Here is an 11876-nt window from a genome sequence, read left to right as displayed (position 1 = left end):
GTCCCAATCTTTAAGAAGGGGAGGAAGGAGGACCCGAGCAGCTATAGACCAGTCAGCCTTACCTCTATCCCTGGGAAAATCCTAGAAAAAAATTATCAAGAACATCTGTGGGAGCCTGCTGGCTAATGTGATGCAGAGGAGTAACCAACATGTTTTTTTAGCAGGCAGGTCCTGCCTGACTAACCTAGTTTCCTTTTATGACAAGGCCACCAATTGTCTAGATGCAGAAGTCGAGGTGGATGTTATCTATCTGGGCTTCAAGAAGGCCTTTGACAAGGTATCCCATACCATCCTTATAAATAAACTAAGGAGATTTGCCTTGGATGATTACATGATAGACTGGGTAGCAAATTGGCTCAAGGGTCGCACTCAGAGGGTGGTAGTGGACAGGTTGGCGTCAACCTGGAAAGATGTGGGTAGTGGAGTCCTTCAGGGCTCAGTTCTGGGGCCAGTGCTGTTCAACATCTTCATCCATGATCTGGATGAGGGGGTGGGAAGCACGCTGACCAAATTCATGGACCATACAAAATTATGGGGTGCAGCCAACACTCTGAAGAGAAGGAACCATATCCAGGCTGACCTAGATAGGCTGGGGAAGTGAGCAGAGAGCAACAGGATGCAATTCAATAAGGACAAGTGCAAGGTGCTGCATCTAGGGTGGAAGAACTGTCATCATACCTACAGGCTGGGGGGCAACCTTCTCAGCTCCATGGAGGCAGAAAAGATCTTAGAGTCACTGTTGACTCCAGGATGAACAGGAGTTGCCAATATGATGAAGCAGTTGGCAGAGCCAATTGCACCTTGTCATGCATCTGTAGGTACTTCATAAACGGGTCCAGGGAAGTGGTTCTCCCTCTCTATATGGCACTGGTCAGACTGCAGCTGGAGTACTGTGTCCAGTTCTGGATGCAGCAGTTCAAGTGGGATGCAGACAACTTGGAGAGAGTCCAAGGAAGAGCAACTTGCCTGATTAGAGGCCTGCAGGGAAGGCCCTACAAGGAAAGGCTAAGGGACCTTAACCTCTTCAGTCTCTCCAAGAGAAGGCTGAGAGGGGACCTTGTGGTGGTGTACAAATTCATAAAGGGGAGAGCAACATGAAGTAGGCAATGATCTGTTCACCAGGGCACCCCCTGGAATGACAAGGAACAATGGCCATAAGCTACTAGAGGGAAGGTTTAGGCTGGGCATTAGGAGAAAGTTCTTCATGGCTGGGGTTACCAGAATCTGGAATAGGCTCCCAAGGGAGGTGGTACTCATCCCATCTTTGGGGGTCTTCAAGAGGAGACTGGACAGGCACCTGGCTGGGATCACATGACCCCATGCTAGGGGCGGGGGGGGTCAGACTAGATGGCCCACTGAGGTCCTCTCCGACTCTATGAATCTATGATCCTGAGGAAAGGAAGGAAGAAGAGCAGCAGAGTACAAACCCTGGACTTCAGAAAAAACTACTTTGATTCTCTCAGGGAATTCATGGGTAGGCTCCCACTGGAGGCCAGTCTGAGGGGGAGAGGAGTCCAGGACAGCTGGCTGTACTTTAAAGAAGCCTTACTGAGGGTACAGGAACAAACCATCTCAACACACAGGAAGACTAGCAAGTATGGCAGAAGACCAGCTTGGCTCAGCAGGGAACTCTTCAGGAAGCTAAACTGCAAAAAGGAAATTGATTAGAGGAAACCAACTAGGAAGGTGGACAAACAACTAGGAAGGTGCATAAGAGTATTGCTCAGGCATGCAGGGATAAAGTCAGGAAGGCCAAAGTGCAATCTGAGTTGCAGCTAGCAAGGGATTTGAAGGGTAACATGAAGATTTATACCAATATGCCAGTAACAAGAGGATCAGGAAAAGTATGGGTCCCTTACTGAATGGAGGAGGCAACTTAGTGACAGAGGATGAAGAAAAGGCTGAATTACTCAATGTCTTTTTCACTTCAGTCTTCACAGGCAATGTCAGCTCCAAGACTACTGCACCTGGTGCCTCCCCCCAGCCAGTGCTCTCAGGGAGTGGAAGCGCCAGATGACTTGTTGTGGCTATTTCCCAGTCGGTGCAATTGGCTGCGGGGGGGACCCCACCAGTCGCTGACTGGTCGCTGGTGTGGCACTTGCTCCCCCTGACTAAGGTGGCACCAGTTGCCTATGGTGATTGGGAAAGGTCCCCTATGGTTAGAAAGGGGTGCCTGTATTTGAGAAAGGGAAAGAGGAGGATCCAAGGACCTGGGGGTTACAGTGGACAATGAGCTGAATATGAGCTAACAGTGCACCCTTGTTGCCGAGAAGGCTAATGGCACACCGGGCTGCATTGATAGGGGTGTTGCCAGCAGGTTAAGGGAAGTGATTCTTCCCCTCTATTCAGCACTGGTGAGGCCACATCTGGAGCACTATGTTCAGTTTTGGGTCCCCTACTATAGAAAGAATGTGGACAAATTGGAGAAAGACTCTAGCAGAGGACAACAAAAATATGAAGGGACTTGGACTTATGAGAAGAGGTTGAGGGAACTGGGCTTATTTAGTCTGCAAAAGAGAAGACAGAGGGGATTTAATTGTACCTGTCAGCTACCTGAAGCGGGGTTCAAAAGAGGATGCAGCTAGACTGTCATCTGCCACCGCTGAGAACAAAGCAAGGAGTAATGTTCTCAAGTTGTAGCAAGGAAAACATCAGTTCTTATTGTTAAGATAGGCTGGTAGGTCTGCCCCGAGCTGTGTCAAGTTTATACCGGGGTAGCCAAGAAGATACAAATCAACCACCATTTTATGCAAACTCCTGAATGCATAAACACCTAGCATTTAAGATGTTTGGTTCACTGGCTGCTGCGGTTTGGTTCTTTAACATGCCAGCAAGATAAAGTTTTATTCTTTTTTAAATAATCCCCTGATGTTCACTAGTCCCTCCTGAAAAGGTACTTAATAAGAACTCATTGAATCCCATCCTCTGTGATCCCAGCTTTTCAGGCCATCACTTACTTCCGCTTCGTTCTTCTCCGTCTTGTCCTTGTCCGTATGAATCTTCCGCAGCAAGTTTTTGATTCGCTTGTCATAAAACTGGTACCTTCTGCTGCTGCTTTCATTCATTTTTCTCACTTGAGCTACCAGGAAAGAGGAGACCTAAGGGAAATGACAAACCAATAAATATAACAAACATCCATATACCAACCCTTTCCATTTCAGAGCCAAATGGAAGCACTAGCCACTAGTTAAACATATTTCACAAACTGACTGTAAAGTCGTTCACTGCAGCGCAGGGGATAGGGAGTGTCACAGCGTGGTGAATGGAATCCTCTCTACCCCTCTACCTTGCATCCCGATTCCAAATCTACCTGCAGAAAGATTAATATCTTTTGGAGGCATTTTATACAGTTTCTCCTGAAACTATTCTTTAGTCTCCACTATTCAGGGTAGGGTGTGGGGGTTAGTTTGTGGCACACTTGTCAAAAAAAGTTGGCCCCTACTCCTTAAGAGGAACTTTTCAGCTTCTGTCCCCTTACAGAAAGAAGTGTATTTGTGGCTTCCACAGATTTTCTATGCAGATGTTTTTCTCTATATATTTTGATACCATAACAGCACAATTTTGCTAAAATCGGTTGGCATTGCAGACAGTTGTACAGTGAATTGGGGAATCCCTCCCCCCCACAAACACTCTATAGACAGTGTTTTGCCTACATGGCTTGGGAGCAGCAGAAGACGGCATCTTAGCCAAAGCTTTCATTTACGGAATTCTGTTTTCTTCGAAATCTCCAGGATTATCTTAGTGTGCCAAGCTTTGACCCAATCTGACTAATGCCCATGTCGATACCCTCCAAACAGACTGCCAGGTGACTTACAGTCCAAAGGAGATCTTGGTAATGGATCATCATCCGCACAACATTAGCTGCCCCTTCTGCCAACTGTTTCTCCTTCCCTTCTGGGACCTTGGTGGGCAGCGCCTTGTGCATGAAGAGATTCGGGGCAATGACCATGGAAACATTCCAGAGATTCATTTTGTTCTTTTTCTCCCTGGCAACCACTTTACTGAGAAATTCAAGCAAAGCCTGACAAGAAAGGAAGCCAAGTTGATGTTTTCAAGACATATTAACTTTAACATATAGCAAGCAAGAGTGAGTGCTATGTCTTCACTGGGTTAATGTAAATAACCTTTCATCTTGGGAGACTTGCATTCAAAAGCTCACAATAATTCACTGGTCTTCTCCTAGCATTAGGATAACATCAGCTTATATTACAGACATGTGTGGCAACTTCAGTGAAGCCAAACTCTCAAGAATCAGGTCAGATGATGAGGTTTGTGCAAAAAAGGAGGTCATTTTCCCTGACCTGTAGTGGCCCACCTTCCTTGGGTTCACTCAGTTTCCCATCCCAAAGACCCTCAAAAACTCACACCTTCTTCCAGGTGAGGTGGATAACTTCTTCCCTGTTCCTGCGTAAAACTACAATATATCCCAAATTTATCAAATGATCCAGATTTCTGAGACAATCTAGCCCTAGAAAAATGACACAATTCTGTAGAGAACTGAATCAGGATAGTCTTATGGAGAGGCACAATTGGGCAGCAATGAGCTACTGGTTGGGATCACTGACATGGCTTCTGCAGTATCCATGACTCATGAAGAACACAAGGCCAATCAAACGCCCTGCACTGCCACAAAACTGACCCAGAAACAGCATTTCTTTTTCCAAGGTAGTGTTGTGAGTAAAGAGGGGATTTCAATGTATTCTGATTAGAAAGCAGTACAAAGCTAAAGCTTTTGCAACTTTTTCACTATTAAAATGATGTCAGGATGCAAAGACACAAATATCAGCTGCACCGAAATCCTTTTACCTACTCTCCAAGGCCCTGTATTCAACAGATAACCTAGGTTGCCATAATAAGCAACTATTTTGTTTTGCCTCAGATGCCAGTATTTCACTACATTCAAATAGGAAGAGCAAGACTGTCAAGCAGGAGCATAAGCAAACATTTTCACAGAGGCATAAATGCCTGATGCTTCTGCAATCTTATACAACAATACAGCAATCACATGCTGATAGTTTGCACCCGCTAAATGGTATGTGGGAACCTTTATTTTGCCCCAAGCGTTCCCACCCACTAAGTTAATGAAGCTGGCACAAAACTAAATAACGCAACCTAGATTAAATTTCTCATGGAAAGAGGAGTGCAAAGATAAGTTCTCTAGGTAGGTACATGGAAGGAGATCACATTTCTCCCCCCCTACAGTTTTTCTTAGGGCCTTTTTTTCTTTATTACCTTTAAGGTGCTTCTGTTGGGCTCCGGCAGAATCAGGATGAGCAGGTTGAGGGCTTGCAATCTCTGCTTCAGGTCTGGGATATCTAAGAAGAGAACATGTTCTTTGCCATCAAACAGCAACAGCTTAAGTGCGAAGCAAACAGAGTCCAGGTAAAAATCTAAAACAATCTGGCTCCCATATGGAACTGAAGCTCTGAACAGGCTAGTATATTATTATGAAGCTCAGGTAGCTGATATGGGAGAAGCTAGGGTAACAATTTCTACCATGTATGTGAAACTTAGGAGCTGAAGCCAACAGGATTCAAGCACCTAACTCGATCCTTTATGAGGATGGGAGTTTACAAAAGTTCTCCATGGCACCCAAATAAGTAACGATCTATGTTTCTCTTCACTGCTTATCCAAGAACCAAGTTAAGTTTTACTGAATTAATTTAGCTTATAACATCCCTGTGAAGGAAATTTCATATTACAAATAGGTAATCTAATCTGAAGCACTGAGGTAGCAATTCACTTTAAAATTCCACAGGAACTTTACAGTGAAGCTATAAATGGCACCCCAAAACAACAGTGAAGGACCTGGGGAATGGACAAGTTTTGAAGCAAACATTATGAGAAATGAACAGGAATTAAACACACACACACACACACACACTCTACTTCAGCAGCTGCAAAGCTTAAGGACCACAAATGGAAAGGAATACAGATCTAGGCACTGGACCTGATTCTGTCACTGGCCGACTGTGAGACCCTGAGCTACTCGCTTCCTTTCTCTATGCACCTCAATTCCCCCTTCCATTCTTTAACAGTGTTGGCATCTCAAAATCCAAATTCTTTATAGAAGGAACATTCTTTCCAGACATTTGTAAGGACCTGTACAAGTGCTCTGATCTCACTTGGGGCTCAAGGTACGACAGCTATACAAATAAATAATGATAGTGAGCTACACTGATCTGGTCACGTAAAAAGCTCTATACATAAAATTCTACTAGAGATGAGTAAGAATTCAACATTTAGCTAACTGAGATTGCACACAGCATGCTGACCATGGTCAGCAATACATAAACAAACATGTGACACACCTCTGAGGCCATAAGACAAGCTTTTAAAAAGAAAAACACAAAGCTGCAAAGGCCACACTGCCTGAACAGGGACTTACTTTGCACAGCAGCAAAGGCAGGCAGATATTCTGCCATCAGCAGAGGAGTGGGCAGCTCTCGAATGAACCTCTTCAGCAAGCCAGATATATCATTCTGATGAACCTCTTCCCAGCGGAAAAGGCCAGAGTAAAAGTCACTTTCCAGCTTTTGTTGCAAATTCTGTACAGGGAAGAAAGTCTCCATCACTTTCAAGAAACAGGCACAATAAGAACACAAGTTTGACCTCCCACCCACAATCCAAAAACTTCAGGGCGCTAGCAAGTACGGTAAACCTGCTAACAGACTCCAGCATTTTGGAGAAAGTGACTGGGAGGGTGGGATAGAAAAGAAAGTGGTGGGGACCATTCCAAAATGGATGTGGGTACCAAAAGTAAGGCCTGTGCAACAGTCACTTGCTTACACCCCCTACTTTAATGTATCAACAGAAATACTATACCTTGATTCTGGTCTGCGACCCTGAAACTCTAAGGATGCCTTCAGTGTCAAGCCCCTTCTTTTCTAAACATGACAGCAGCTGAGAAAAAGGAAAGCAAACTCTTAAGTGCAGAAGACCAGATGTCAGTCTTTTTAGAGCTAGGTTTAAGGCCTTGAATACTTCTCAGCTCTTGAAGCTGTTGCATGCAACTGAAACTGGAAGGTAACTTACTGCATGGAGTATCAGTGGGACCTTGGCATTGGGGATGAGTTTTTGGTCATTTTCCAATAAAGTGTTGAGTGGAACTCCAAAGAGTCGATTCTCTGCAATAAAGACAACGTACATATAAACAACTATCAAGAACTGCAAATCAGAAGGGCCCCATCTTCTATTCCAACTGGGGAATGCACTTCATTAAATAATCACTGAAAGGAAACGGAGACTAGATGCTGCAGTATTATCACAAGTGGATGTGGGAAACCCACACAGAGCAGAGAAGAAACAATGCATGCGATTCAGATCACAGAAAGACCCACAAAAGTCTAGCATGTCTCAAGGGCACTTATTTTGGATTTATATTCTAATGCAAGAGCACCTGTAGTGAGGTTGAATGTTACCAAAATCCTGTTTGCTTGATAATGTTAACAGAAATAAAAAGACCTCGACATTAAAAAGAAATTAAAAGACAAGAGATTGAGCTGACCTGTTGCTTTCAACTTTATGGCCTTATTTCTCTTCAGCTCCACACCTAAGACATCACAGAGAGCTGTCAACTCAATTAGTGCCAGTGTGGGGATCTTCTTCATGTCCTGCGGAGATAAATCTCCAATTCTGGTCACACCCAGCCTGCCCTTGCGGAGCTTAAATTTCTAGAGAGAAAAAAATGAAAGATGGTTCGTAAGTGCCAGCTCAGATGGCTCTGCTGGCTTTGTCGTATGAAATGTCCCTAATATTGCCTTCTACATCTCCACTTGTAAACCCACCTGTCACCAGCCCCAGACTTCTGCTCACAGCAGAACCAGGATGTCTCTGTATCTGCAGTGAAGGTCTTATCCAAGCCTTCACCTCGTATGGCCTCAAGTACTGCAACGCCTTTCTCTACAAGTTTCCCCAGAATGACAGTGTCTGATAAGACAAGGCTGGAGGAGGGAAATCCTGAGCAGAATGGTCTGAATATGGTAATTTAAATACATTAAATGGGTATTTTAAGATAAAGGGGATTTGTCAAAGGGGCGAACTCATTTCCACCAGCACCATTTCCCTTCAGCTTTGCCTTATTCAGGAGCCAAAGCTGGTTAGGCAAAATAAAATACACAAAACCATCCCAATCTATTCTACCATTTGAAAGAAGGTTCAGTAAGCTTTCTGTGCCATTCACCAATTCTGTTCCTCTTAAAAAGGCAAAGATGTCTTCAGTCCAGTATCTCTAGTCTGGTTATTTTCCTACTCCTACTTTGCAATTTCTCTGTCACTGAAAGAGATCCAGACACCAGCAATGAAGAGCTGTAGGTGCTGCAGTAGAAGTATTGTTCCAAGATTCTTCCTTCTTTCCTGAGCCCACCATAATAATTGCACTTAGTTAACATTGCATTAAAACACATGGATAGTTCTGCTCTGACTCTTGCACAGAACTCTTTCTAATGATAAAAGAACGTGTTTGATCAAGTACCCTAAAAAAAAATAAAATCAGAAACTAAAATTTCTAGGATCACCCCAAGAAAGAAGGGGACACAGGAAGTTCAGAGAAGTGCCGCATGGCCCTTACAGTTAAGGTATTCTCCTCTTTTATCCGCCTGGATTCAGGTAAAGATCCCTTAAGCAGAATGGCCGCTTGCTCCGAGTAGGCAACGTCTGTATTGAATATTTCCTCTCTTCCAGAGCTCCTAACCATGTCTGAGAAGTCCTGAAGTCCCCTTGCATCTGCTACAGTCAAAAGCATGGTTTTAATTGATAGATCTTGAAAAGCAAAAGGAAGTATGTAAGTCAACATAAGAAGATGCATTAAACAAGTTTGTGACACCACAAAGTTATCTCACCAAGAATGTACTAACTTCATGCAACATTATCTGAGCACTGGGAGAAGTCTGGCAAACCCATGAAAGATGAAAAGCTTGAGATTAAGGGAAAAGATAGCCAAGGCCATTACTTCCCCCCTTCTGGATGGCACTGACCTAGGCATTACATATTAGGGCTGTGTGAAGCTTCGATCACTTGTTTGACTTGGCGGAGATTCAACCCAATTCCACAGCTGAATCTCAAATTGTTTTGGAGAGATTTGATTCGGACATAGACAGCTTTAAATGTTTTTTCTACATACCTCAAGATACTAGGCACGGCTCATGAATGCTGAGATGGTGGGGCAGGCAGAGCATCCCATGGGAGCATGAGGAGGTTCACAGCGCGCTCAGTGGCGGACCCAGAACTGGTCCGGAAGCACTTCTGGTGCACTTCCAGGTCTGCCACAGGGCACGCAGGGGACCCCCCTTGCTGCCCAGCTCTGTAACTGGTGCCTCCTGGGTCTTGGGGACACCTGGGGTCCCCCTACAGGTGATTGTAAAGCCAGGGGGCAGGGTGGGGAGGCTCCCCCACATGCTTGGTGGTGGACCCAGAAGTGAACCAGAAGAACTTCAGGTCCACTTCTAGGTCCACTGGAGACCATGCGGGTGGCACACTCCTGTGGGACGCTCCATCCACCCCGCTATTCTCAGTGCTCACGAGCCACGCCTGGTACCTCGTGGTATGTAGAAAAACATTTTAAGCTGTGTCTATGGCCAAACTTGCTGATTCTCTGAATTGACATTGAATCTTCAGATTCAGATTCAGCAGAATCGAATCAGGACAGTGATCCAAATCAACTAATCAAATCCCTGTTCCCTGAATCAGGCTCAATCCAAATTGAATATGGCCTGCTTCGCATGCCCCTATTACACATGGTACGCTACATAAGATAACATACCCTTCTCAGAAGCCGAAACTGGAGGCAGAGCCATTTGAGCTAAGCTAACCTAGAACATCTTAGAATTTCATCTCTATCTCAGAGCGTCCTCATTACTTTGGGGGCGGGAGGGTCACTACAAGGTTTTGGTGAAAATTTTCGGGTGGACTTCAAACTGCAAACAAATTCTACCCCCCTTCCTCCCTTTTTAAATTCAGGATCTATTGGGAAAACAGACCGTTCTAAATACTGTCCTTTGCATATACAAAAAAAGAAACCGGCATACACGCTCTGCTATATGCTGCAGTTCCTTATGAGGGTAGAGGTTCTGAGGGTAGAGATTCCCCTATAAGGAAAGTGTTCCAAATGCAGCTTTTAGTTTTTCAAATCTACATAGGAAAGTATGATGGAATACCTGTTTTTATATGAAAACACTTATACTGCTCTTCCAAAAGTTACTTCACCCTCAGCCTTAAGGAAGTACATTAGGGATAGACAAGGTAAAAGCTCTTCCTTACATTTGCGTGTGTTGCCTGAAGACCCCAAACCATGCTGTGACCGAGTTGTGACTGATTCCTCTGTTTCAGGTACCACCTCCTAAGGAAATAAAAAGCAGAATGCACTTGGTACACCTTGCTGTATATACAGAGAGCCTGTATGCAGCATCCTGGTTTGGTGGTTAAGAAAATTGTTCACTTGCACTAAAGAGCTACTTAAGCACCTTTAAGTTCAGATGTACAGGGCTTGCTGCAGAAATGAAAATCACTTTAAAAACTGTTATGCAATTGTTAGAAGCTTCTGTTCATGACCTAAGCTGCAAAAGCTGTAAATTCTGCTCCCCCCCAGCCCCTTACCCTCCCAATAGCACAAAGGTTTTCATTTACCCCTTGCCATCCACCATCAGCTGGATGTTCAAGTCATCGGCAAAGTGCCAATTCATACCCTATCAAAGCACCAGCAGCTAACTTGACATATCTGCTGGTTTTGGGTCTGCAAGCCAGGCACATTAAAATCAAAATGAACCCCTGTCAGCAGTCAGTTTTCAAAGTCCTTTTAATTAAATACCACTTAATTAAGGACTTAAGACTTAAGCAACGTAATGTTTTATGTCCTCTGCTCTACAATAACCTAGCCCATTGCTACAAGTTAAGCAGGTCCCAGAAACGCAATGCAACTTGAGTTTGTCAGGAAGCATTTGTAACACGAGGATAAACATGCTAATACAAGCTCTTTGTTGACAGAGCTGGCTGAAAATAAAACAAACATCATGAAGAAATATTTTCATTTAAATATTTTACCACAAATGCTTTTCAGAGCAACTCCAACAAACATTACATACCCAGGCTAACCAGAAACTAAGAATAAACACGAATGCATGAAGAGTCACTGGTATTAAGTGAAGTAAATCAAGTGGAAGTAAAGAGATTTCCTTTCTTCTTGAGCAAAAGATGCGACTAAAACCACACACATAACTGGACCAGTGACTTAGCGACTACAGTTCCAGTGAATAACAAACATACTGCACGATCTTAGAACCCCCCAGGGTTTCCCTTCTGGCATGTCTACTCCGCAAGTAATAATCCATGTGTGCATGTGAAAAGCTATGCTAGAAATCCAAGAAGTTTTATGAAAGTTGTAGACAGGAGTTGAAAGCTACAGGTGCACACGCACAAAATCATAGGAAAATAGGAATGGAAGGGACCTCAGGAGGTTGGACAAAATGACCTTTTGGGGCAGGTTCATCTCCAACTACACCACCCCTAAGTGCTCATCTCACCTGCTCTTAAAAGCTTCCAGGCTCGGAGATTCCATCACTTCTTTGGGTTGCCTGATCCAATACTTAAACCACTCCATAGCGATAAAGTTTTTCCTAATATCCAACCTTAATTTTCCTTGCTGCAATTTAAGGATGCACCCTATCATCTCTCCTGAAGTCACAGAGAATAGTCCATCTCTAAAGTCTTCCTATGACCCCAGCTGACTTCCTGCCCTTTGGGCAGAGGACTGGACTCGATGATCTCCCGAGGTCCCTTCCAGCCCTAATGTCTATGAAATCTATAAGTTAACCTCCCCCCCAGCAGTGTTTTCTTCTCCAGACTAAATAAGCCCAGTTCTTTCAGCCTCTCCATAAATCACA

General features: G+C 44.2%; 1 protein-coding gene across 2 annotated transcripts in view; it reads right to left on the bottom strand.

Moving 5' to 3' along the window:
* Positions 1-11876, bottom strand: part of ARHGAP40 (Rho GTPase activating protein 40) — a 51168-nt gene that overhangs the window by 13856 nt on the left and 25436 nt on the right. For both annotated transcript variants that reach the window (XM_019539674.1, XM_019539673.1), the window contains exons 4-12: positions 10258-10336; positions 8570-8727; positions 7508-7673; positions 7036-7127; positions 6826-6903; positions 6389-6548; positions 5233-5315; positions 3815-4021; positions 2958-3098 (exon numbers count right to left, since the gene is read on the bottom strand). In XM_019539674.1, coding sequence (XP_019395219.1) covers positions 2958-3098; positions 3815-4021; positions 5233-5315; positions 6389-6548; positions 6826-6903; positions 7036-7127; positions 7508-7673; positions 8570-8727; positions 10258-10336 — 1164 coding nt within the window. The remainder of the gene's footprint in view (positions 1-2957; positions 3099-3814; positions 4022-5232; positions 5316-6388; positions 6549-6825; positions 6904-7035; positions 7128-7507; positions 7674-8569; positions 8728-10257; positions 10337-11876) is intronic.

The sequence above is a fragment of the Crocodylus porosus genome, unplaced genomic scaffold, assembly GCF_001723895.1.
Source record: "Crocodylus porosus isolate Cpor-Errol unplaced genomic scaffold, CroPor_comp1, whole genome shotgun sequence".
Lineage (NCBI taxonomy): Eukaryota > Metazoa > Chordata > Crocodylia > Crocodylidae > Crocodylus > Crocodylus porosus.
This window is presented reverse-complemented; position numbering and strand designations above follow the sequence as displayed.